We start from the raw sequence: 23,933 nt of genomic DNA on the forward strand, positions 1-23,933 counted from the left end.
GTGCACATACCTTAAATAAATAGTTTTTATAAGTATATTCTCCCTTTAATAATAAAAAACAAAATAAAGGTATTTTTTAGTGAGTACTTCGAACTAAATATTTAAATGGTGGATGTGAAGACTTTGAACTAAATAAATAAATAAATATGGGTTAGGATCATTTTACATCAGTGTAAGTTACACTTTTAATCTTGTTCGTTGATTCCACTTATATCTGAAGGCTCTAATTTTTTATTAATGTGAACCATTGAATACAAGTGAATCAATAGTCAAGATTGAGTGTAAGATTTCTAACTCTTACACCGGTGTAAGAATATATATATATATATATATATACCCGCAGGTTGATGTGTGGAAGTACTTAATTTGGCATCATAAATGAGATTAAAGTAGTTGATGTGCACAAGTGATTAAGAAAACATAGAAAGGTAGGGATAATATAATGACAAATGAGAATCGAAAAAGGAGTGTGATAATGATAAATATTAAATTTAAATGAGTTAGTAGCTAGTAGTATAGTATGTTAGGAAGAGAATAAAGCATAGTGAGGGTGGGGATAGGGATTACACAAGGTGTGGTGGGTTCCACAAAGGGGACAATAAGATTCGTAATGAGAAGAAAAGTTGAGTTGTGGGTACGAACCGGTGCTGTGCCAAGCTGCTCCCCTGACTCGTGCGGCCCTCTCTTTTACGGTCTGGACAGTGGGCTCAACCCTTCACCTCACTCTTTTCCTAACCTTTTACGTGCCTCCGGTCCCACCCCACTCCTTTTTCTCCTCTACCCTTCACGCTTTTACACTACACAAACCTTCATGCTTGCTTATACCACGTTCTTATTCATCATTATTTCATCTAATAAAAAGTATTTTTTTTTTTACTTTCATTTACATTACGAAATTGTAATAAGAGTATATATGTGGATTTATTCCTCTCCATAGTATTCCTCATTTCACCATCTTTGCCAAATGAAGTGAAATGATGTAGTATTTTATTAATATAATTATGAAAATGACAAATTTATTCTTAGAGTTTTATTTTTCTTATGTTACATGAGACAATTTATCTCAGGTAACACACACAAAAATGAGTGGAATCCACTTTTTTATTTTCTCTCTCTTTTTTAGTAGCTCTCATCCACTTTTTTGTGTTTTACATCAAATAATTTGTCTCATGTAATATAAGAAAAATAAAACCCTTATTTTTAACCCTAAACAAAAGTGAAAGAATGAGTCTTATGTCTTTCATTCAGAAGGGTACATCACAAAATTAATTTGCACTAGATTATAGAATTTTATAAAATATTAAGACCTTATATTGATTAATAAAAGTTAAATTTTAACGTGTTTTTTTTTTTTTTTATAACAAAATTTTAACGTGTTTGAGATAAGGGTAATATAAAAACGAAAACTTCATAATCCTTATCCTTTTATTTCTTTGTACTATAACTTCCAAACAATTGGTGTAGAAAAGCTTTCAATGTATTTTTAAATATTTAAATAATGATATGAAAAAATTTGTTCGTATTTTATCTTTATAATTATATCCCTAAAATTATGTTTAAATAGAGCACATTTATGATTTTATCAAATATTATTATTTATAAACAAAACTCAATTTACAAGCTCTAAAGTAGGATCTTAGGGATCAAACCCTGCCTCAAGCAGTTTCTTGGAAAATCTTTGAGGGCCAGAGGATAAGCCAAAAATCTTCGGTTGGGGGATTAGTCTCGTCCTTTCTCCGGTTGCGAAGCTTAGTGCACCCACTGTTACAATGAGGGGCTAGCCCAAACGGGCCGTACCCCGAGGGCATGGTGCCCGGAGAAGGTTGAATGGGGATACCTCCTGGCAATGTACCAAAAAAAGAGAGAGTAGGATCTTAGGCGTTCATAACTATCTTCGCGAAGTTTTGTATACACCTTTTTTTCCATATATATATAAGTTTTGCTTGAACAAATCCAAAATACAATCTGTTCTGATCTTCCGAATGCTTTTTGGCAAAGGAAAAAACATATCGTAGATCTTCCCTATGAAAAGGATTTTAATGAAAGGCAAATCCCAACCAAAGCTCGTCCTATTCAAATGAGTGGTGAACTTCTTGTCTTTTGTCAAAAAGAAATTGCTGATCTCATTGCTAAAGGTCTCATCAGGAAAAGCAAGAGTCCTTGGTCTTGTTCTGCCTTCTATGTCAATAAGCAATCTGAAATTGAGCGTGGAACTCCACGGTTAGTTACCAATTACAAACCTCTTAATCAAGCTCTTCAAAATATTTAGTAGGAATTAGACCTTCTTGAATGCAGTTTGAATCTGCCCCTGTGTCAAACAGAGCTTCAATTTCAAGGTCAAAATTACCTACATTGAGTTTGATTGGGATATAGAATTTTTGAATTGTTAATTGATTAATTAATCCTAAAAATTCTTCGTCTTTAAGATTCTTATCTTCATCTGGTTTAGACAGAGTATTTTCATATATATATATATATATATGAGACAGTATCCTTTGACATCAGTGTCAAATTTCAAATTTGACACCTATCTGAGAGCCATTAGATAAAAAAAGATCAATGGTGTCACATGCTTACAAATCATAGTCGTTGATCTTTTTTGATCTAACGGCTCTCAGATGAGGTGTCAAAAGATCATGTTTCTATATATATATATATATGGCTTATCGTTTCTCAAGCTGCCAGAATTATCTCCGGCTACTAAATCATAACCGCACAAAGATGGATCAATGGTAATAAAGGGAGAGAAAAAAAAGGAATCATAACCATTAAAAGGTGAATCAATTTAATATAAGAAAATAAATAAACAAAACGACGTAGTTTGGGATAGCCGGAGATAAACTTATCTCAAGTTGCCGTAGAAATATTTTCCCTATATATATATATATATATATATATATATATATACAGATCATTTGACTCCAGAGTAAGACTTATAAGTCTTACTCCTCATCCTAGCCATTGATTTCTGTCTATCCAATGGTTATAATTTAGGAAGTTATATTAATTAATTAATTATTAATTATACTATAAATGACAACCGTTGATTTTCGTCCATCAACGGCTGAGATAGAGAGTAAGACTTAAAAATCTTACTCTCGAGTCAAAAGAACTATCTCATATATATATATATATATAGGAGAAGGATATTGTAACAACCAAGTTGTGTTACTATCATATTACTACCAATCAATCTCACAGTTAGATCGATTATGTTGATCGAACGGTTATATTTATTTCCATCTTTGTATGGTTATGATTTTCCATATTTAATACTTTATATTTATTTTCACCTTTGTATAGTTATGATTTCTCATATTTAATGCTTTCACTTTAAATATGGGGAATCATAACCATACAAATATGAAAATAAATATAACCGTTGGATCCACATAATCGATCTAACGGTGAGATTGATTGGTAGTAACATGGTAGTAACACAACTTGGTTGTTACCTATGTAGCACCGATACCGACACGGGACACATGACACGATACGACACGACACTCCGACACGTAAATTCTAAAAAATATTAGATTTCGACACGTTAGGACACGTTTTGATATCAAATAAAATTTTTAATTTATGTAGTGTATATTATATTTAATATTCAATAATTTAACAAAAAAATAAAATTAAACTTAAAATATTCATCAATTTTGCAAAGAAACATAAGATATCCTTAATATTTATATTAAATGGTAATTGTAATCCAATGAATCTAATAGTTGGAACTAAAAACTCAACGCAACGCAAACTTTGAACTTTTTTTGAATTTATATAATGCGTGTAGGAGTGTCAGAGAGTGTCGGACACGACACGTCAGAGTTTTTGAAGTGTTGGTGCTTCCTAGGTTGTTACAATATTCTTCCCTATATATATATATATATATATATATATATATATATATATAGGGGTTTGCATCTATCATATCACATGACAAATTTTTTTTTCCTACACACACAATATTTTGTGGAGCCCGCACTTTTTGAAGCAAAAAATAAAATAAAAAAATTAAGCCACGCGAAACGAATCTCTATAACATTACACAATCATTTTTCCTACAACATAACTCTTATAAAACCCATATATATATTCCCTAACAACTTTTTTGTGTGTTTGTTGAAAATAATTCAGGGTCAAAATGGTTTTCAGAGTTCAAAGAGATAAGTATGTCGGGAAATACTAACCTTAATTCGATTTATATGAATCCTTATATTTATATGGTCGTTATTTAGTTATTTTTAATTAATATAAAATTTCACTGCTTATAATTAGATGCTCAATACTTGAGTAAGTAAAAGCTTCTTCTTGTAATCACGATTCTCATGAATATAATGGGAAAATAAACTGTCTGAAAATATTACCAAAAAATTATTTGATAAGTCAAAATATTTTTAGAAATATTGAATAGATTTTCTTGATATTATGTTTGATTATTTTTGTCTGAAAAATTAATTCATATTTTCTCATAGTTTGGGATAAGTATACACCGGCCTTTTTTTCTTACACACATATATATATATGGTAAAATTATTTCTGCAGCTGCTTTACGTACAACAACGACAATCGTATGATTATGATTTCTCACATTTAATACTTTCATATTTTGTATGGTTATGATTCCCATCATTTAATGCTTTCACGTATATATATGACAAGTATTTGATTGCTGCACGTGCAACAACTACAGAAATGTATATATATATATATTCCCGAACAACTTTTTTGTGTGTTTGTTGAAAATAATTCCGGGTCAAAATGGTTTTAAGAGATCAAAGAGATAAGTATATCGGGAAGTACTAACCTTAATTCGATTTATATGAATTCTTATATTTATATGGTTGTTATTTAGTTATTTTTAATTAATATAAAATTTCACTGCTTATACTTAGATGCTCAATATGGGAGTAAGTAAAAGCTTCTTCATCACGATTCTTGAAAATATGATGAGAAAATGAATTGTCCAAAAATATTATTAAAAAGTTATTTTATAGGTCAAAATATTTTTGAAAATATTAAATTGATTTTTCTGATATTATGTTTGATTATTTTTGTCTGAAAAATTAATCCATATTTTCTCATAGTTTGAGATTCTTGAAATACCACCCTTTAGATGGTATCTTTCAGTGGGTATTTTGGTTTAGAAAATACACACAAAACAGAATATTAGAAAAATAACTTTTCCAAAAAAAAATATTCTCCAATATACTACTAAATATGAGATTCTAAGAAACTCACCCTCACTTTTCCATACATAAAAAAATAATACTCCGACCAAACAGTCTAAAAAAAAATTAAATAAATAAAAAATAACTCACGCAGTATTGGACACAAATTTAGCAAAAGAAAAAACAACATATAATAACAACATGAAATGTAGAGTATGAACGCATTGAGTATTTGTTCAGAAGTTAATTGAAGGCAGCTTTTTGCTGAGAATGACATCTAAAAGTTAATTGGTGGCAGTTTTTTTTTTTTATCAAATTTATTGATCTTATTTCGTTTTTTTTTATGTATTTACAAATTGAATCTTTTACCTATATTGATGTAAAAAAAAAAAAAAAACTAGTTTGAAGAAACTCAATATTTAATTAAGAGGCATTATTTAAAAAGGATGATAAATAGAGAAAGAAAAGTCAAGGAATGCAACTGGAATCTGGAACAAGTGAAGGAAGGACTAAGGAGGGGGACCTGGGGGCAAACACGTGCAATTCTGACAAGGTTGAAATGTGGTGTGTTACCGTCTTACCCTAAAAAAGCATATGATAGTGCCCAGCTCTAATGTTTCTCTGTACCATCCACTTACAACTTCCCACGTGGATACGCACGTGTGGGTGCTCATAAAAGTTCTGTACATCACAACCATCATTAAATTATTTTATGTTTACCTACTTTTAGGTTATCTTCTCCAACCACTTGTCAGAGCTGCCATAATTTCCTATACCTTTTTGTTTTGCAAGTGATGTGAAATATTACATGGATGGATATGTTTATGTACCACTTTCACTTCATCGATCCTGAGATCGATTTCATCGAATCAACTTCACCCAGACTAAGAAATTCAACAATGATACTTACTTGATTTCCACTTTTAATCTCCACTATTTTGCTAGTTTATAAACTAAAGAGGAAGGAGAGAGGTCGCTAGGTCAAGAAAATTGATCAAGTGTTATCTAAATCGAGTCGTTTTTCAAGGTGTAACTTAAAATACCATTGATTTTTCTCCTTTTCTTTCCATAGGTTTTATTATAATTGATTTTTTTTTCCTTTTCTTGCTAGCTTTTGTCAAAGATCCTGACGAATCTTATCAAATATATCTAGTATAATGTTTTCAATACATGATATTTTCTCTAATATTTTTATATTTTGTATTACACAGAGCACACTTTTGTTTTATTACCAAATACCAAAGTTTATATGAATCTTTTTTGAGTTGAGTGTGTGTCATTTAAAAGGACACAAGTTATGTCTTTTTAGTGACTTACACAGAATATGACCGGTCATACTCTGTGTAATTCTGAAAAGTAACTTTTTTTCACTTTACACCTCAGCGGTGTGACTGAGGAGAGAAAAAAAACAACAACTTTTCAGATTTACACAAAGTATGACCGGTCATACTTTGTGTAAGTCATCTAAAAGGACACAACTTGTGTCCTTTTAAATGATACTTCTTTTTCCCATTTTTTTTTCATATGTAGAAATTATTACGGTTAATTTTAAAATTATGATAGTTCTAACAAATTCGATAATGAAAGTGTTAGTTCAATATATTTTAAGATTGAAACATTATTCTCCTTAGTTAGAGGGTAACTAATGAAAATTCGTATAATGATTTAGCTATAATATGTTCCATTTTTTAGCACACTATAAGATTAATATACTATTATTAGATACTGAGGATGCCGACAAGACTCAGCACCTATCACAGGATCTAGGTGATGGCCATGATCATACAAGTCATCCACCAACATGACTTTTGTATCTTGTATTGATGTATATAACATGGACTATTGTACATAGACTCTTTTGATTAGTATATAATAGAGACTTTTGTATATGTATGTCTCTTTTGATTAGTATATGTCTTCGACATGTATACATGTAAGACTCTTTTGTTTACTATATGGCGTAGACTTTTCTATATGTATGTCCCTTTTTTTTTGGTGAAAATATGTATGTCCCTTTTAATTAGTATATGTCTTGGACATTTATACATATAAGACTCTTTTGATTAGTATATGACAGAGACTTTTGTACATATATGACTCTTTTTATTAGTATATAACAGGGACTTCTGTACATATAATTATATTAAGATCATTTGATTTTGATATGTTATTTATTTTCATTATATTTGTTTATCAGGCGCAAAATATAAATTGGTATTAATTTTGTAGAGAGAAATAAAAACAATTCGACGAAAAAACAATATCGTCGAGAATTGAGACAATAATTTTCGACAGAATTTCATTCGTTTTTCGTCAAAAATTAATACAAGATTTTCCACGGAATTTTGTTCATTTTCTGTCAAAAAGTTTCGACGAAAATTGTTTTCCCTCAAAAATTAATACAAGATTTTTCGACGGAATTTCATTCATTTTCCGTCGAAAAATTCTGACGAAATATTTTTTCCGTCGAAACTTCCACAGAAATTATTCCGTCGAAAAAATTGTTACCCACAAAGAGATATTCGACGACTTCATTTCCGTTGAAAACTTTGTTTTCGACGGAATTTTACCATTTTCGACAATATTTTTTCGTCAAAAAAATAGCATTTTTTAGTAGTGATTCAATATTAATATGAAAAAATTTGACTATAAAATATCTATGGGTTAATGATTTAGCCATATAACGAAATCATTATTGGCCTAAGATTATTTTGGTGTTAATTATTATTTTTATTAAAAAAATTAAACTGTATTAATTCTTATGGTATAAATTAGATCTAAGTAACAAACACAATACAAATGAGAGCAGAGTAATTTACGCAAGTATTTTGTACCGAAAATTAATATAATACTTTTAAGTCATTATTTTTCGTCTTATGAGATTTTTTAACGTTCTTTAAATGTGAAATTAATTCTTGTGGTAGTTTCCCTCTTAATTAGGTAATTTAATCTTTTTTTAAGGAATTAGCGGAGTAAATGTCGTATATAATGAAAAAATAATATAATTATTTCCTGTGCATGATCTTAAATGAATACAATCAATGTTGTTAAAATCGAGATCTTAAGCAAAATTGGAAGGGGATTAAAAAACCGTAAAACGTAAAATTGTAGTATAAAAAAATCGTAAAAACGTTTGGAATATTAGTAAAATCATTTTGATGAAAAAAAATCCTAAAAACGTAAAATCGTAGTGATAAATTGAGATTTTAACAACAATGAATACAACACGGTAAAATTTAAAAATAAAAAAGATACGCAATTCAAAGTAAATGGTAAGTTAGAGTAAATGGTAAAACTATTTTAAAAATAAGAAGAAGATTTATATTACCTAAGTTCGGGTTATAAGTCTCAATATCACTTCAATTAACTATTACCCTGTAGTTAGAGAAATAGCGAAATAGTTTTCATCATTTATTTTTTATTTTTATTTGTATATTTATTTTAATTTCTTATTGGTTCAAAGTATACCTGAAGAGCTTCCGTAATCTATAGATCACCATAATTTGTGTATTTTTTTATTTTTTATTTTTTGTTTAATTTTATTATGATTGAGAAAAACGAGAAAAAATATACCATGTCAACTTTAACATAAAAAGGCAAACGACCTCTACATGCAACTTTCATTTTTTTTCATCACACAATTTCTAAAGCAATCACTTTTCATTCAAATTTTATTTTATTAAATATTCAATTTTATAATTAAAAGAAAATATTATCAGGTCATCATATAATTAACTAAAAGTTCTCTCTAAAAATTATAAGTGGATTTTGTATAACAAAAATTGCAATGACAAAATTATATATAGATCACATTTAAACAAACTATTTAATTATATATCATAAGAATAATTCAAAAATTTAAATTTCAATTAAAATATGGGATGATAATGCGTAAAAAATTATTTTAAAATCATATATTAAAAATTTAAAAATGGCCAATAACAAAGATAAATATTTTATCAAGATAATAGATAAATAAATACATTTAATTAAAATAGTAATTTCTTTCGATACAACGGTAACTTTGAAACTAATTTATTATTTAGTCTATATTTGAAAGAATTTGTAGTAAGTTACTTTTTGGAGTATCAGACATATATAGGTAAATGTACAGAAAAAAATTATCTCCCTTGATTAGATATGTATCCTGCAGTTGAACTTTATGGTATAATGGAAAAGGGAAAGAAAAAAAAGGGGTGGGGGTGAGAAAATTAATGGAGGGTACAATGCATACCCCTCTTTCCCTAACTGCATAATTGTTATCTACGTGTATGATATGATGTTGCTTTGTCCAGTATTATTTTACCGTATATGATATGATTTGATGTGTTTCTCACCAATTATTGTGCCACTAATGCATGAGATGATTGCCAACCAACATTGTCTCCTTCAATCACAAAAATGAAGCTGTCTTCGGTTCACATTATATATAATTGAAATGGTACTTCTTGTGCGCCTTTATATTTAATTTGTAACTTATGATCTCTCATATGAAGTTTCCTAATCCAAACAAAGGGAGAGTGCCTTAGTGGCTAGTGGCCAAGCTTCACTTAGGTATAGAAAAATACCATTAATAATTATAGTGATAATACTAAATTATTAATTCTTGTGATCAATACGTACTACGATTTTCCAAGACTTTGATAGTTCTAAACTTTTGCTGAATGAGCCCAAATTTTAGTTAAAACAGATTTGTCCCTTAATTGTATGTTGCTAACACAATTGGCATAATTAAGTCTTGCCCTGTACGTAACTGATAGTTTGTTCTTTGAGAGTTCTAAAGGTTTGCTTTATGACCTAATTATTAAACAAGCTCTTTCCTTATACGTGGCTAATTGTAAGGATAATTAAGTGCTGCCTTGAAAATTCTGGCTGTCTCGTCGTTCATGGACAAGATAGTTCGTTTGTTTAATTTTAATTAGGGTACTATGAACATAAGCTGAACCACTATCAAAATTTATCTTTAAACCTGTATATAATTATATAAACAAGTTTATATACATCTTGTAAATATATTTGAAGGAAAAAAAAGGGTTTAGGCTTTGTGGCACAAGAGTTTGAATTAAACTTTGCGTGGCATAGGAGAAAATTTTCAGTGATTCCTTTGAAAAATTTGAGACATAAATATAAATATAAATATAAATATAAATGAAAGAAAGAAATAAAATAAAATAACTTTTTTATATTTTTTTTAAAAAATACTCAATTATTGATGGTCTTAAATCAAAATTTTATTTTTATTTTTGCGTCGAGAAGCACATAAAAAGCCAAATTAACTTCTCATGATATGTATAAAAAGTGATTGAGTACATTTGAGTTTCCACGTGAGACTGCCTCTCAAAAAGTTATTTAGTCTAATCAGTACCCTTTGATAAGCCCCGACTATAATGGCTCAAAGTTCAAATCATGTCCTGAGCATAGAGAAACATGCACCCCTCCCCCAACTCAACCCTTATTACCACAACATTACCAACCCTAAGCCTACGTACTCGTGACTTGCTTTCCTTTGAGGAACATGAACCCTGTTTCTCCTGCAAAACTTGACTCGGGCCTTTGTGCATGTCCCATCGCTTAGCATGTGAACTGGCTAATAGCTAATTTGACTCAAAAACAAATATTACAGTCATTAACCACTATATATATATGATGTGACCCGAATACGACATCTCTGCACCTTTTTATTTTCCTAAACTTTCACACTTAATCATAAGTGTACAGGGCTTACAGATAAAGAGAACAATCTGTTGAGATATATAGTCCCATATTGGTTGTATGTGCACAATTAATGTGGAGTTTATAAGGCCTTTGGGCACTCTCACCCTTTGAGCTAGCTTTTGGGGTGGTGTATCACAAGGTTCTTAACACAAAGCTAGCTCAAAGGGTGAGAGTGCCCAAAGCAAAGCTAGCTCAAAGGGTGAGAGTGCCCAAAGCCTTATAAATTCCACATTAGTTGTGCACATACCACCAATGTGGGACTATATATCTCAACACAATCAATTTCATCATGTATATATTCTTAAACATTTCATGATCTCTATCCTAAGTAAATTTGTATAGACTAATTCAAGCCTTGATTTTGGCAATACAACTTAGAAAAAGAAAAAAATAATAAATATTAAATAATTACGATTACGACTGGGTCTTAAATGTCAAAGAGATTTTCTTTTGGGCTTAATTAAGCCCAATTATAAACATGAGGCTCTCGGCCTGGCTTTGTAAATCCCAAGAAATCCAGATCGAGGGCCCATCGGAAGACAGTAAATAAATCGCACGTGGCTTTTATCAGAAGATAATTGATTGTCTTGAGATTAGCATTAACATTTGCTTCAGCCGAAAGATGAAAATATAAGACTAAGATTGGCAATATGTACTTAATTGGGGTAGTTCGTAAAAATCCTTTTGAGAAAAAAATATTTTTGAAAGAGTGTTTCACATTCTAAATGATATAAATTTATGTTATTTCAATTGAAATTACTGTGTTTTGATAATTTTTTTACCTTCTCTTTTCTCTATAACATCTTCATTTTCTCTCTCCTTCTAATTTTGTGGAGGAGAAAAATATATAAATCATTAATTATGCATTAGTTTCACTTAAAATGACACAACCTTGAATTTTTTTAAATGATAAATATTTTTTTCATAATCAATTTCAGAAAATTTACTTTTAGAAGAATGAAATTTTCATTTGCAAATGTTCACTTAAAAGTACTTTTGTACGAATGAATTTGGTGTGTTTGGATATTATGTAGATTTACATTTGATTAAAATCTAATTTGAAAGAATTTTTAAAGAAATTAATTTCAAAAGATTATTGTCTGAAAATAATTATCAAAACTGGTCTTGTATTGATAGGTGTTGTTTAAAAGGTGAGTAAAATTAATAAAATAAAAAAAATAATACCTTGTGTTTTGTGTATACTAATAAGTATCCCTGAGCATTTGTACAGGTATTTTTAAATACAGGTGAAATTTAAAAAATATAAAAAAAGCATGTAGAAAATTAGTTTAATTGATAAAATATTGTTTTACTGGTAATAAAAAATTAATCGAAATTAAAAATTACAAGTATTTGAAACTTTTACTTTTTAAAATTTTCAAAATTAATTTAATTGGTGATCTGTAAATAAATCATTGTGCTTAATGTTGATTGAAGAAATCTGAGCATTAATTACATAAATAAATAAAAAGTAAAAATATTCTTCTAATGAATAATCAATAAAATAGAAAAATATTGACTTAATTTGGTAAGGAAGTTCAAAAGACATATATCACAAAATGAGGAAGACATGTGATTACGTAAGAAAAATAATACGTATAAAGGTTATTCTAATCTTAAGAATGAAGACTCAGTAGATAGATTAACTTTAAAGGAAATGTGAAAAAAAACATGACATGGTCATGTAAGAAGATCACAATCATACAAAAGTAAATCAACGGTTATGATTTTGTAACTACCTATTTTAATATATTTTCTCTCTCCTCCTTTATTACCATTGATCTACCTTTGTATGATTATGATTTCCCACATGATATGGTCATGTGATTTTTCACATTATAGGATCCAGATCCAACTTTAAAGATAAGTAAATTTATTATTCTTGAAGGATTGCAGAATCTCTACTCTAATGAGTTAGGTAGCAAGTGTGTTTTGTTTCCTGGGCTAGACCAAAATTGTGTTTTGCCACAATATATTCTGCGAGTACTTGTCAAACATGTTTTGTAACAATACAACATTCATTTCGGAGTCACAATTAATTGAGAAAAAAAAATCCTTTAAAGTGTTTGTTCATGAAGTGCATTAAATAAAAATGTATCTACCATTTATTTTTTTCCCCGAATATATCGTGATCTTAGTTAATTATAATTTTTTAAACAGCACTATGACTCCTATCAAAGTTTGTATGTTCCTATCGAAGTTTGTGTAAATGTTTTGATAATAAATAAATAAAAAAGTGAGAGAGAGAATTCATGAATCAAACACAAAAGCTTAAAAAAATATCTTCGAAAAGCTTTTCCCAAACATCATTTTACTCTCAAAATTAGTTAGTTGAATATTAGAATAGGGATTAACGTTTATTCTGGAATAGAAAATAAAGTTATATCATGCAATCTCAAAATAACTATGCATCTGCTTGAATGGTTCAGACATGCATGTTCAACAATGAGACCCAACGAATTTGGGTTGAACTCAAGTCATATAATATGAGTAACAGTGGGGAACTAGTATCAGGAAATCAGTTTCTAGATTACTGCATTGCTCCATTACAAGACAAAGCAAGACAATGAACAAGTGATGTAGATTAGAATTTAACTATGCATAGTAGATGTACCAAAATAATATATTTGACTATAAGTACACAACTCCCTGCAAAATTGAACAAAGCTTCAAAAACAAGAAGCTTCCGCAACCATGTTGTCGCACATCTAAAACACGAAGCCCTAAGTTATGCGAATAAAGTGAATAAAGGAGAATTGTAATTTCAAACCACATGCGTAATTTGACACAATAAAGATAAGGAAATAATTTCAGAATATCCACAACACTCTGAACAACACTTAGAAAACAAAACGAAATAACAAGTTTGGTGTACAATATAAATTTGCAAAGAAAAAGTTTAATATCCAAAAAATCTTATGGCACGAAAAAGAGTGTAAATTTGTGCGTAAAATTTTGTTAATACAATGTGTTGGCACTTAAGAACGGAGCAACATAGCTTCAGAATAATCCAAATGAAGCCTTAGAGACTTCATTCACAAAATGAGTAGTACATAAAAAAAGATAGCACTGGCATTCTTGAATAAGCAACCAACATACAAGTTGACCTAACTGTAAAGATCATCTTCATCAGCTCCACCAGCAGCTGCAAATGGGTCAGATGCAGCACCACCACCAGAGTTGGAATCTGCAAACCTAAACTCAGTACCAAACCCTCTTGACTGCTGCAATGTTTGGGCAAATGCCTGGTACTTGCGAATGTCAGCATCGCTTACACTCCTTCGTGCATATTTCATTGATTCCTCAAAATGAGCTGCCTTGATTTCTGCTACCTCATCCTCAATATCCTCTTCCATGGCCTCAGGGTTATCTCTTCTCCTCCTTTCTCTCTCAATATCCTGCCAAGAGAATTTGGGAAAGAACAAATTCTTAAAATGAATCTGACAGGCTCATAGCTTATTTCTGGTATCTATCAGAATCCAATTTTTACAATTAATTTTTTATAGTTGTCAGGGACTTAGTAAATGGAATATAGAGAAAAAGGTGCCCAGAAGTGTACCTTCTCAATGTTCTCTCTTATGGCATACTTGCATGCACGCTGGCAAATCTCAGTAATATCAGCACCACTAAAACCTTGAGTGTACTTTGCAAGAGCTCTAATGTCAACATCCTTTGAGATCGGGGATTTTCTTAAGCAAGCTTTAAATATCTGATGGCGTGAATCCTCATCTGGGAGGGGGATATAAATCAACTGGTCTAGACGGCCTGGACGCAGAAGAGCTGGGTCAATAATGTCAGGTCGATTAGTGGCCCCAATGATGAACACAGTTTTCTTTGCTGACATCCCATCCATTTCTGTAAGCAGTTGGTTCAAAACCCTGTCAGCAGCACCGCCAGCATCTCCTACACTACTACCTCTCTGAAAGATAAAGCAAAGCAAACATTTGAAGACAGGTAACCACAAAAGATAATAATAGTTGTCTAGGCACACTACTCTCTATTCAAATTTTTTTTTTTTTTTTTGGAAAACTCTATTCAAAATATTTAGAATGAATACAGTCATAAATATTTCATAAACAAATAAGCTGCCCAAAGACAAAAATCATAGCCTAGTAACCTTTGATTGGTACAAACCTGAGTTGCAATAGAGTCAAGTTCATCAAAGAATAGGACACATGGAGCTGAACCACGAGCCTTGTCAAAAATTTCCCTCACGTTAGCCTCACTTTCTCCAAACCACATAGTGAGTAGCTCAGGACCTTTGACACTGATGAAGTTTGCTTGACATTCATTGGCAATAGCTTTTGCCAAAAGTGTTTTACCACACCCAGGAGGACCATAGAAAAGAACCCCTTTTGAAGGAGACATTCCAAACTTCTCAAATTTTTCAGGGTGTTCCACTGGATATTGAACAGTCTGCAAAAGAGAACAGTATTGAAATCCAGAAGCGAATGAAAGGAAACTATTGCATCAACGTGACTCAGTGTAAAAGATGCAGTTACCTCTTGGAGTTCCCTCTTAACATTTTCAAGACCACCAATATCTTCCCAGCTGACATTGGGAACTTCGACAACCTGGTTCAGCAGCAATGTTGAAGTTAGAGATACATCAAACTTTGCAAGGTGCAGTCAGAAAAGGTTCACCAAGAGAGTGAGAACAAGAGAACAGGAATATTAAATTGATGAAAGAAACTTCTAAAATTTCTCAATAAAATACTTACTGTTTCACGGAGAGCAGAAGGATTGCTTGATCCAAGAGCAGTATGGAAATGCTCATTTGTCACTGCCATGGAGTTCAATATCTCAGCATCAATTGACTCATCTTCCAAGTCAATCACATCCATTTTTTCTCTGATGCATTGAAGTGCAGCTTCAGTACACAAAGCCGCAAGATCAGCACCAACATATCCATGTGTGTCCTTTGCAATCCTTTCTAAATCAACCTGCAAGTGAGACAATGAACGAATTCTCTTTTAGAATTCAAAGCATTTAAATAAAATCATAACTTAAGAGGGAAATGCATTTCAATATTACATCTTCAGCGAGCTTCATATTTTTTGTATGAATTCGAAGAACCTCAAGACGCCCGACTTCATCTGGAACACCAATATCTATCTCACGATCAAACCTTCCAAACCTTCTAAGGGCAGGGTCAATGCTATTGGGGCGATTTGTGGCTCCCATAACAATTACATGGGCACGCGATTTAAGCCCATCCATGAGGGTCAATAGCTGAGAAACAATCCTCCTCTCAACTTCACCATGAGTCTTCTCCCGCTTTGGAGCTATTGAATCTATCTCATCGATGAAGATGATGGATGGTGCATTCTTCTCTGCTTCCTCAAATGCCTTCCTCAGATTGCTTTCACTCTCACCAGCCAGTTTTGACATGATCTCAGGGCCATTGATGCAGAAAAAGAAGGCACCAGTTTCATTTGCAACTGCTCGAGCAATCAAAGTCTTACCAGACCCAGGGGGTCCATACAGCAGAATTCCTTTTGGTGGCTTAACACCAATAGACTTGAATAACTGTGGGTGCCTCAGCGGCAGTTCCACTAGTTCCCGAATCTGTGCCATCTGCTTTCTGACACCACCAACATCATCATAACCAACCTCATCTAATCGATTCTCATCCTCCCTTTTAACAGGCTCTCCTTCACAGAAGATCTCTGTGTCTGGGGCAACAACACAGTACTCAGAAGGTTCAGTTTCAATAACCTTGAATTCTACACTTCTCATCCCCCCTCTCACAAGGAAGAAGTCACCCTTTCTCACTGGCCGATATGCCTCCAGAAAATAAGCTGCACAAGTAAAGCTGGACTTAGGATTCAAAATAAATTAGAATGCAACAAGCTTAAACGTCGATGAGTGGAGTGGATGCCAACATAAATAACAGCAGAGGTTAAACTATGCCATTTTGCGATCTAACTTCAATAACTTGCTAGTAATAGTTCTTAGAGAAACCAATGCTCAGTGTGACAATATAAAATCACCCTCAATATTTTGTTAAAGAGAAGAGAATACTTCATCCACGTAGTAAGCATGGACAATATACAAAATCTCAAGATTTACAATCATCTATTATGTATATAAATGAATTCATTATTAACCATTATATTGAACTCCCCATGACACAAAGAAGCCACTATATAAGGATCATTGTTGTCAGTGATTGGGATCATGATAATTCCTTCTCAGCAACCAATTATTTATTGATGTTTAACAGTGGAACTCGAGTAATGTTTCAGAAAGCAAAACAGTAACAGTCTCTTAAATAAAAAAGGGTATTCTCTTGAAAGACAATTCAGTTATTACTGTAAAAGATAAGCATTGCATAAAAACAGATGTTATCACCAAAAGATAAAAACATGTTATCACAAGATATCATAAGTTGTACAACTACTCTTCATTTTTCAAGCCTTCCCTAATCATAGAAGAAAGCCGCAGATGACTAAAGACAATTACCAATGTCTAAGATAGATATAAAATTAATAAGAAAGCAAAATAAAAAAACCATTACACGATCCATCAAAACAAAACGAAGTGGTTACTCACGTTTTAAGTAGGCATCGAAGAGATTCCCAGTTACCCCTTCAATAGTGTCATCCACAGGAAGAATGTGGACTCGCTTTCCATATTTGACATCAGCACATTGATGCACGGAGACAACATCTCCAAGCCTAACCCTAAGGTTGTTTCTGACAACCTTGTTCATTCTTATTTTTGGTTGCTCACAGGTGTCATCAGCAAGTGCAATACAGACTGTATCTTTTCTTTTCTTTCCCTATAAGACCAAAAACAGCAAAGAAACGTAAGGATCACTCAAACTTCCACTAAAAAAAAACATTACAGAGAACATAATAGCACAAATTACTCAGTACAGAATAAAAAAAATACCAAAGGTATTTGCATAGGAGTTACTAGATAGCAGCAAATCAAAACATATAGCACAGAATGTTATCTCTTTCAACTCACTCCGAATACAAAATACACCACTTATGCAGTTATGCCACATCATTGAAAGTAAAGGGAATCTTAAGGTTACACACAAGATCACAAAATTAGGTGCTTCTACGAATGAATTCACATACTGTTGAATAACGAGAGAGAAGAGAGGAACATTGAAAATAATATTGTGTATATTGATATGAAGAAGCATTTACAATATATAGACACTCTAATGGGCTAAGCCCAAACCTAATACAAAAGAAATAAGGAAACCCTAATTACATAAGAAATAGGGAAACCCTAATTACATAAGAAATAAGGAAACCCTAATTATACAATATATTTCTAACACTCCCCCTCAAGCTGGAGCGTATAGGTCATATGCACCAAGCTTGTTACATATAAATTCTATTTGAGGGCTCCTCAAAGATTTTGTAAACACATCTGCTAATTGCTCATTAGAGGGTACAAAGCTAGTTTTAATTTCACCAGCAAGAACCTTTTCTCGAACAAAGTGACAATCTATTTCTATATGCTTGGTTCTTTCATGAAGCACTGGATTTGATGAAATATGTAGAGCTGCTTGATTATCACAAATAAGAGTTGCATGTCCAGTATCTCCAAACTTAAGCTCTCTGAGAAGCTGTTTAAGCTAGATGAGCTCGCAAGTAGTAGTCGCCATAGAGCGGTATTCTGCTTCAACACTTGATCTGGCAACTACGCTTTGTTTCTTACTTTTCCAGGAAATCAAGTTACCACCAACAAAGACACAATACCCAGAAGTAGATCTCCTATCAGTTGGACAACCAGCCCAATCAGCATCACAGTACCCAACAACTTTATCATGACCTTTATCTTCATATTCAAGGCCTTTACTTGGAGATGCCTTGATATACTTAAGGATACGGATGACTGCATTCCAATGTTCTTGACATGGAGAGTTGAGAAATTGACTGACAACACTAACTGCAAAGGAAATATCAGGCCGAGTGACTGTGAGGTAGTTCAATTTTCCAACCAATCTTCTATACTGCTCAGGATCTGAAAAGGGCTTCCCCTGATTTGGTAGAAGCATGATACTTGGATCCATAGGAGTATCAACAGACTTTGAATTCAACAGAGCAGTTTCTTCAAGAATATTCAGAGCATATTTCCTCTGAGATATCACAACACCAATTTTAGATTGGGCCACCTCGATTCCCAAGAAGTATCGAAGTTTCCCAAGATCCTTAGTCTGAAAATGATGACATAAATGTTGTTTCAATTGAGTGATCCCATGTTGATCACTGCCTGTGATGACAATATCATCCACATATACCACCAGATAAATAGATCCAGAAGCAGAATGACGATAAAAGAGAGAGTGACCAGCTGAACTCCGAGTCATGCCAAATTGTTGAACAACACTGCTAAATTTACCAAACCAAGCTCTTGGAGATTGTTTGAGGCCATAGAGAGACTTACGAAGACGACAAACAAGACCAGACTCCCCCTGAGCAACAAATCCAGGAGGTTGCTCCATATAAATTTCTTCCTCAAGATCTCCATGAAGAAAAGCATTCTTGATATCCAGTTGGTAGAGAGGCCAATGAAGAATAGCAGCCATGGCAATAAAAAGGCGAACAGTAGACATTTTCGCCACAGGAGAAAAAGTATCAATAAAATCCAAGCCAAAGACTGAGTGAAACCCTTCGCCACCAAGCGAGCTTTAAGACGATCCACTTGACCATCAGGTCCAACCTTAACAGCATAAATCCATCTGCAACCAACCACAAATTTTCCAGAAGGTATAGGCACCAGATCCCATGTGCCATTATGATGAAGAGAACTCATCAATCATAGCTTGTCTTCATCCCGAATGTGAAAGTGCATCACCTGTAGTCTTAGGAACAGATACAGAGGACAAAGAGGAAAGGCAAGCAAAATATGATGGAGAAAGACGATGGTAACTAATATTGACTATATACCTGGCCGGAGGGCGAGTATCACGAGTACCCTTACGAAGAGCAATGGGAAGGTCACTATCCGAAGGTGGGACCGAAGCCGTGAGAGGAGATGCAGGTGAATGTGAGTCCACAGAGACATCTGACGAACTATGCTCGATCTCATCAGCAGAAGAGGTGATAGAAGGAGAGTCAGAAGCGTGGACGGGCAAAGACGGAAGGTAAAGAAAGTCACCTGGGAAGGATGACTGTACAGAATCAGTGTCCACAGGAGTAGTAGAGGATCCAAAGAAGGGAACTGATTCAAAAAAGGAGACATCCGCCGAGATAAAGTATCGACGTAAAGTGGGAGAGTAGTAACGGTAACCCTTCTGAGACCGAGGGTAACCCAGAAAAACACATTTATCAGATTTGGGAGCTAATTTATCCAAACCTAGACCAAGATGATGAACAAAACACGTAGAACCAAACACATGTGGAGTTAAAGGATATAAAGCCTGATGGGGAAATAAAATAGAGTGAGGTACCTTATGATTTAGAACAGATGATGGCATGCGATTAATGAGATAACATGCAGTAAGTACAGCATCACCCCAGAAGGTGTATGGAACATTACCATCAATTAACAAGGCACGAGTGGTTTCAACCAGATGGCGATTCTTACGCTCGGCTACACCATTTTGTTGAGGTGTATGAGGGCAAGATGTTTGATGAAGAATGCCATGAGATGAAAAGAAATGTTGAAATTGATGAGATAAGTACTCACATGCATTATCACTACGAAAAGTACGAATAGGAATACCAAACTGAGTTTTTATTTCATTATAAAATAACTGAAAAATAGAAAACAACTCAGACCTCTTTTTCATTAAAAATAACCAAGTACATCTAGAATAATCATCAATAAAAGTAACAAAGTACTTAAAACCCAAAGTAGAAGACTGACGACTTGGTCCCCAAACATCAGAGTGGACCACAGAAAAAGGAGAAACAGCTTGACGACTAAGACGACTTGGAAACGCACTACGAGTATGTTTCCCAAACTGACAAGACTCACAATTTAAAGTAGAAATAGACGATAAATGGGGAACCATCTTCTGAAGCTTTGCAAGACTAGGATGGCCCAGACGAGCATGGATAGTAAGAGGAGAATCCACAAAGGAGCAAGCTGAAGAAGAGGGAACTAGTTGATAGAGGCCCTGAGACTCACATCCTTTGGTAATCTCCTTCCCCGAACTCTAATCCTGAAAGATGACAGAGGTTTTAGTAAAAGAAACAACACAGTCAATGGATTTGGTCAAACGACTAACAGAAAGTAAGTTAAAAGGAGAATCGGGCACATATAGAACATGATCCAGAGATAAATTGGGTAAAAGAAGAACCGTGCCAATCCCCCTTGATTGGACCAGAGACCCATTGGCCATAGTAATCGTTGGAAAAGAACCAGTAGTACAAAGGGAAGTGAATAAGGACTAATTACAATACAAGAAATATGATCAGAAGCCCCAGAATCAAGAGTCCAAGGGCCTATAGAGTGCAACTGAGAGATGCCAGCAAAAGAATTACCAGAGGGAGCAATGGATGCAGTGGGACCTGATGTTTGCTTCTCAGGCCACCAAGTCACAAATTCATTCAGAAGAGCAGCTGAAGGTTGTGCACTGGAAGGTAACTCTGAAGCAGAGGTACTAGAGAAAGCCTGAGCAACATGAGCATTCCGAGGAGGTGGAGGTGGCCTGCCATGAAGCTTCCAACAGCGGTCAACAGTACGATTGGTCTGATGACAATGAGTGCATAAGAGCTTTCCTTTAGAGAATCGACGTCCACGACCATACCCTTGAGCAGCAACACCGGAAGAGTCAACAGAATCTTCTCGACGTCCACGACTATATCCTTCACCAGCAAAAGCGGAAGAGACAACAGAATCTTCTCTACGTCCACGACCATACCCATGAGCAGCAAGAGCGGAAGAGTCAACAGAATCCATTGGGGGCATAGGCATCATAGGAGGTGCTGATGACGGAGAGGGCTTAGAGGGAATTCTAAGCAAGGTAGACATCACGGAATCCAGTGTAGGAACTGTAGCAGATCCTAAAATTTGATCCCGATTGGCAGAAAAATGGTCAGGCAAACCATATAAAATGAACAGCATAAACAGTGTATTACGCTGTTCCTATTCCTTAGAAACATCACCAGTGAGAGGCAGAAGTTCATTAAGATCATGCAGTAGACTCTGAGCTTTCCCCAAATATTCAGTCATAGGACAATTGAAGTCTCGAGGAGCAAAGGTAGTCATCAATTTCTGACACACACCATAGAGTCTCTGGGTATCATTGGTGTACAGTGCTTTTGCCTGACTCCAAATAGCTTCACAAGTAACAGCAGGTCGAAAGATCTGTTTGATAGACGGATGAAGAGTAGCTTTAATGAGACTACACAACTGAGCATCAATCATCTTCCACCGTGTGCGCTCCTTTTCTGCCACAGATTCAGCCTTAGTGGTGAGATGGGATGTATAATTCTGCCCATCCAACCAATGTTGCAGATCGGAAGACCAAATATCATAGTTGGACCCATCCAATTTATCCACACTCAACGGAGCAAGAATATAATTGGAAAAAATAGTAGACTCCGACTTTTGTCCAGCCGGAGTCCCAGGACCAGAAACATTGGATAGAGGAGAGTCCATAATCAAAGAAAAATCAGAAAGAACAGATCGTACAACTAACCGGTAGAAGAGGGATCTGTGCGTCAACGCAAAAAGTGGTCAGAACAGGAAAACAAGACCGGATCCAGAAGCGTCTCAGCAAGACGAACAAGGCACAAAAAACCGCGGCCGGAAAAGATGTGTCACGCGCCTCCACGCGCCGCCAGTTGGAGGAGCGTGCTGAAACCTTGCACGCGCGCGTGAGAGCGCGTGGGAGGTCTTCTGGGGACGCGGCCGGTGCCGGAGTGATCGCGTTGACGAGACGATCACGACGGTGTGCTGCGTGCCCGAAAATGCCACCGGACGGTGATGGTTGACGGTACAGAAGCGTGAAAGGAGAAGAAAAATCGTCCGGAGACTGACAACGAGACAGTTCCGGAATTTTTTTTTGAAAATACGATGAACAGTGGGTTCACCGAGGAAAAAAAAATAAAAAAAATCAACATTCCTTAGGCTCTTGATACCATGTTGAATAACGAGAGAGAAGAGAGGAACATTGAAAATAATATTGTGTATATTGATATGAAGAAGCATTTACAATATATAGACACTCTAATACCTAATACAAAAGAAATAAGGAAACCCTAATTACATAAAAAATAAGGAAACCCTAATTATACAATATATTTCTAACACATACTATTAACCCTTAAAATCAAACACTTACAGAGTTCAATCACCATCTAAACACGGAGATGGTAAAACACCAATTGCGGAATAAAAAAGCAGCATTACCTTGATCAAGATGGTGTCGCCGCGAAAGAGCTGGAGCTTCTCCATGGTATCCGGGTGAAGAGCGACGACAGAGTTGTCATCGTTGATTGCCTCGTCAACAACAAGCCGATTCGGCGCTTTCTTGCGCTCCAAAATCGCAGTGCTGAAGTCCCGCTTCGGTCCCTTGCTGAAAAACAAAACAAACACAACGCAACACAACACAACACAACACAAAGGTACAATCAGTCTCGACGAAATCGAATTGAAAAAAAAAAAAATAACAAGAAGAAGAGCAGTTAACGAGAAAAGAAGGATCGCAGAAAAACGAAGATCTGGGAATGAGGAAAAGACGTACGAATCAGAGGATTCAGGAATGTTAGCCATAGTTGAAGAACAAGGTCTTTGGTCTTTTGGTCTTTGCTCTTTGGAGAAGAACAGAGACGTATGGATCTGAATGGGTGTGGGGGGTTTGGGTTGGTGTGGTGATATTTATAGGTGGGTTTGCTACGTTTCTTGTTAAGAAAGAAATACCTTCTTTTTTGTGTTTGTGTGTGTGTGTTTACTTCCTATTAAATTATCGAATCAAACTTATATCTGGTTGGGATTTATGGAATCAAACTTATGTTTGGTTTGGATATATTTCATAAAGAAATATATCCTACAAAATTTTGGATTAATGGATCTCGAAGGATTCTCTATTTAGATTTATCATATAAAATATTAACAAACTTGCTTTTTT

At 33.9% G+C, this 23,933-nt stretch overlaps 1 protein-coding gene across 1 annotated transcript; it reads right to left on the minus strand.

The window, feature by feature from the left end:
- Positions 1–13,713: 13,713 nt before the first annotated feature.
- On the minus strand, positions 13,714–23,641 carry LOC133291500 (cell division cycle protein 48 homolog). The gene is made up of 9 exons (XM_061489770.1): positions 23,550–23,641; positions 23,216–23,381; positions 17,441–17,669; positions 15,920–16,686; positions 15,607–15,828; positions 15,389–15,460; positions 15,021–15,302; positions 14,446–14,805; positions 13,714–14,284 (listed from the first exon to the last, which is right to left on the minus strand). The coding sequence occupies exons 1-9, from the start codon at positions 23,576–23,578 to the stop codon at positions 13,994–13,996; spliced, it is 2,418 nt and encodes an 805-aa protein (XP_061345754.1). The 5' UTR covers positions 23,579–23,641; the 3' UTR covers positions 13,714–13,993.
- Between the last annotated feature and the right edge of the window lie 292 nt (positions 23,642–23,933).

Source organism: Gastrolobium bilobum, unplaced genomic scaffold (assembly GCF_033153095.1).
Source record: "Gastrolobium bilobum isolate Gb01-03AN ecotype WA unplaced genomic scaffold, APGP_CSIRO_Gbil_v1 utg3161, whole genome shotgun sequence".
Taxonomy (NCBI): domain Eukaryota; kingdom Viridiplantae; phylum Streptophyta; class Magnoliopsida; order Fabales; family Fabaceae; genus Gastrolobium; species Gastrolobium bilobum.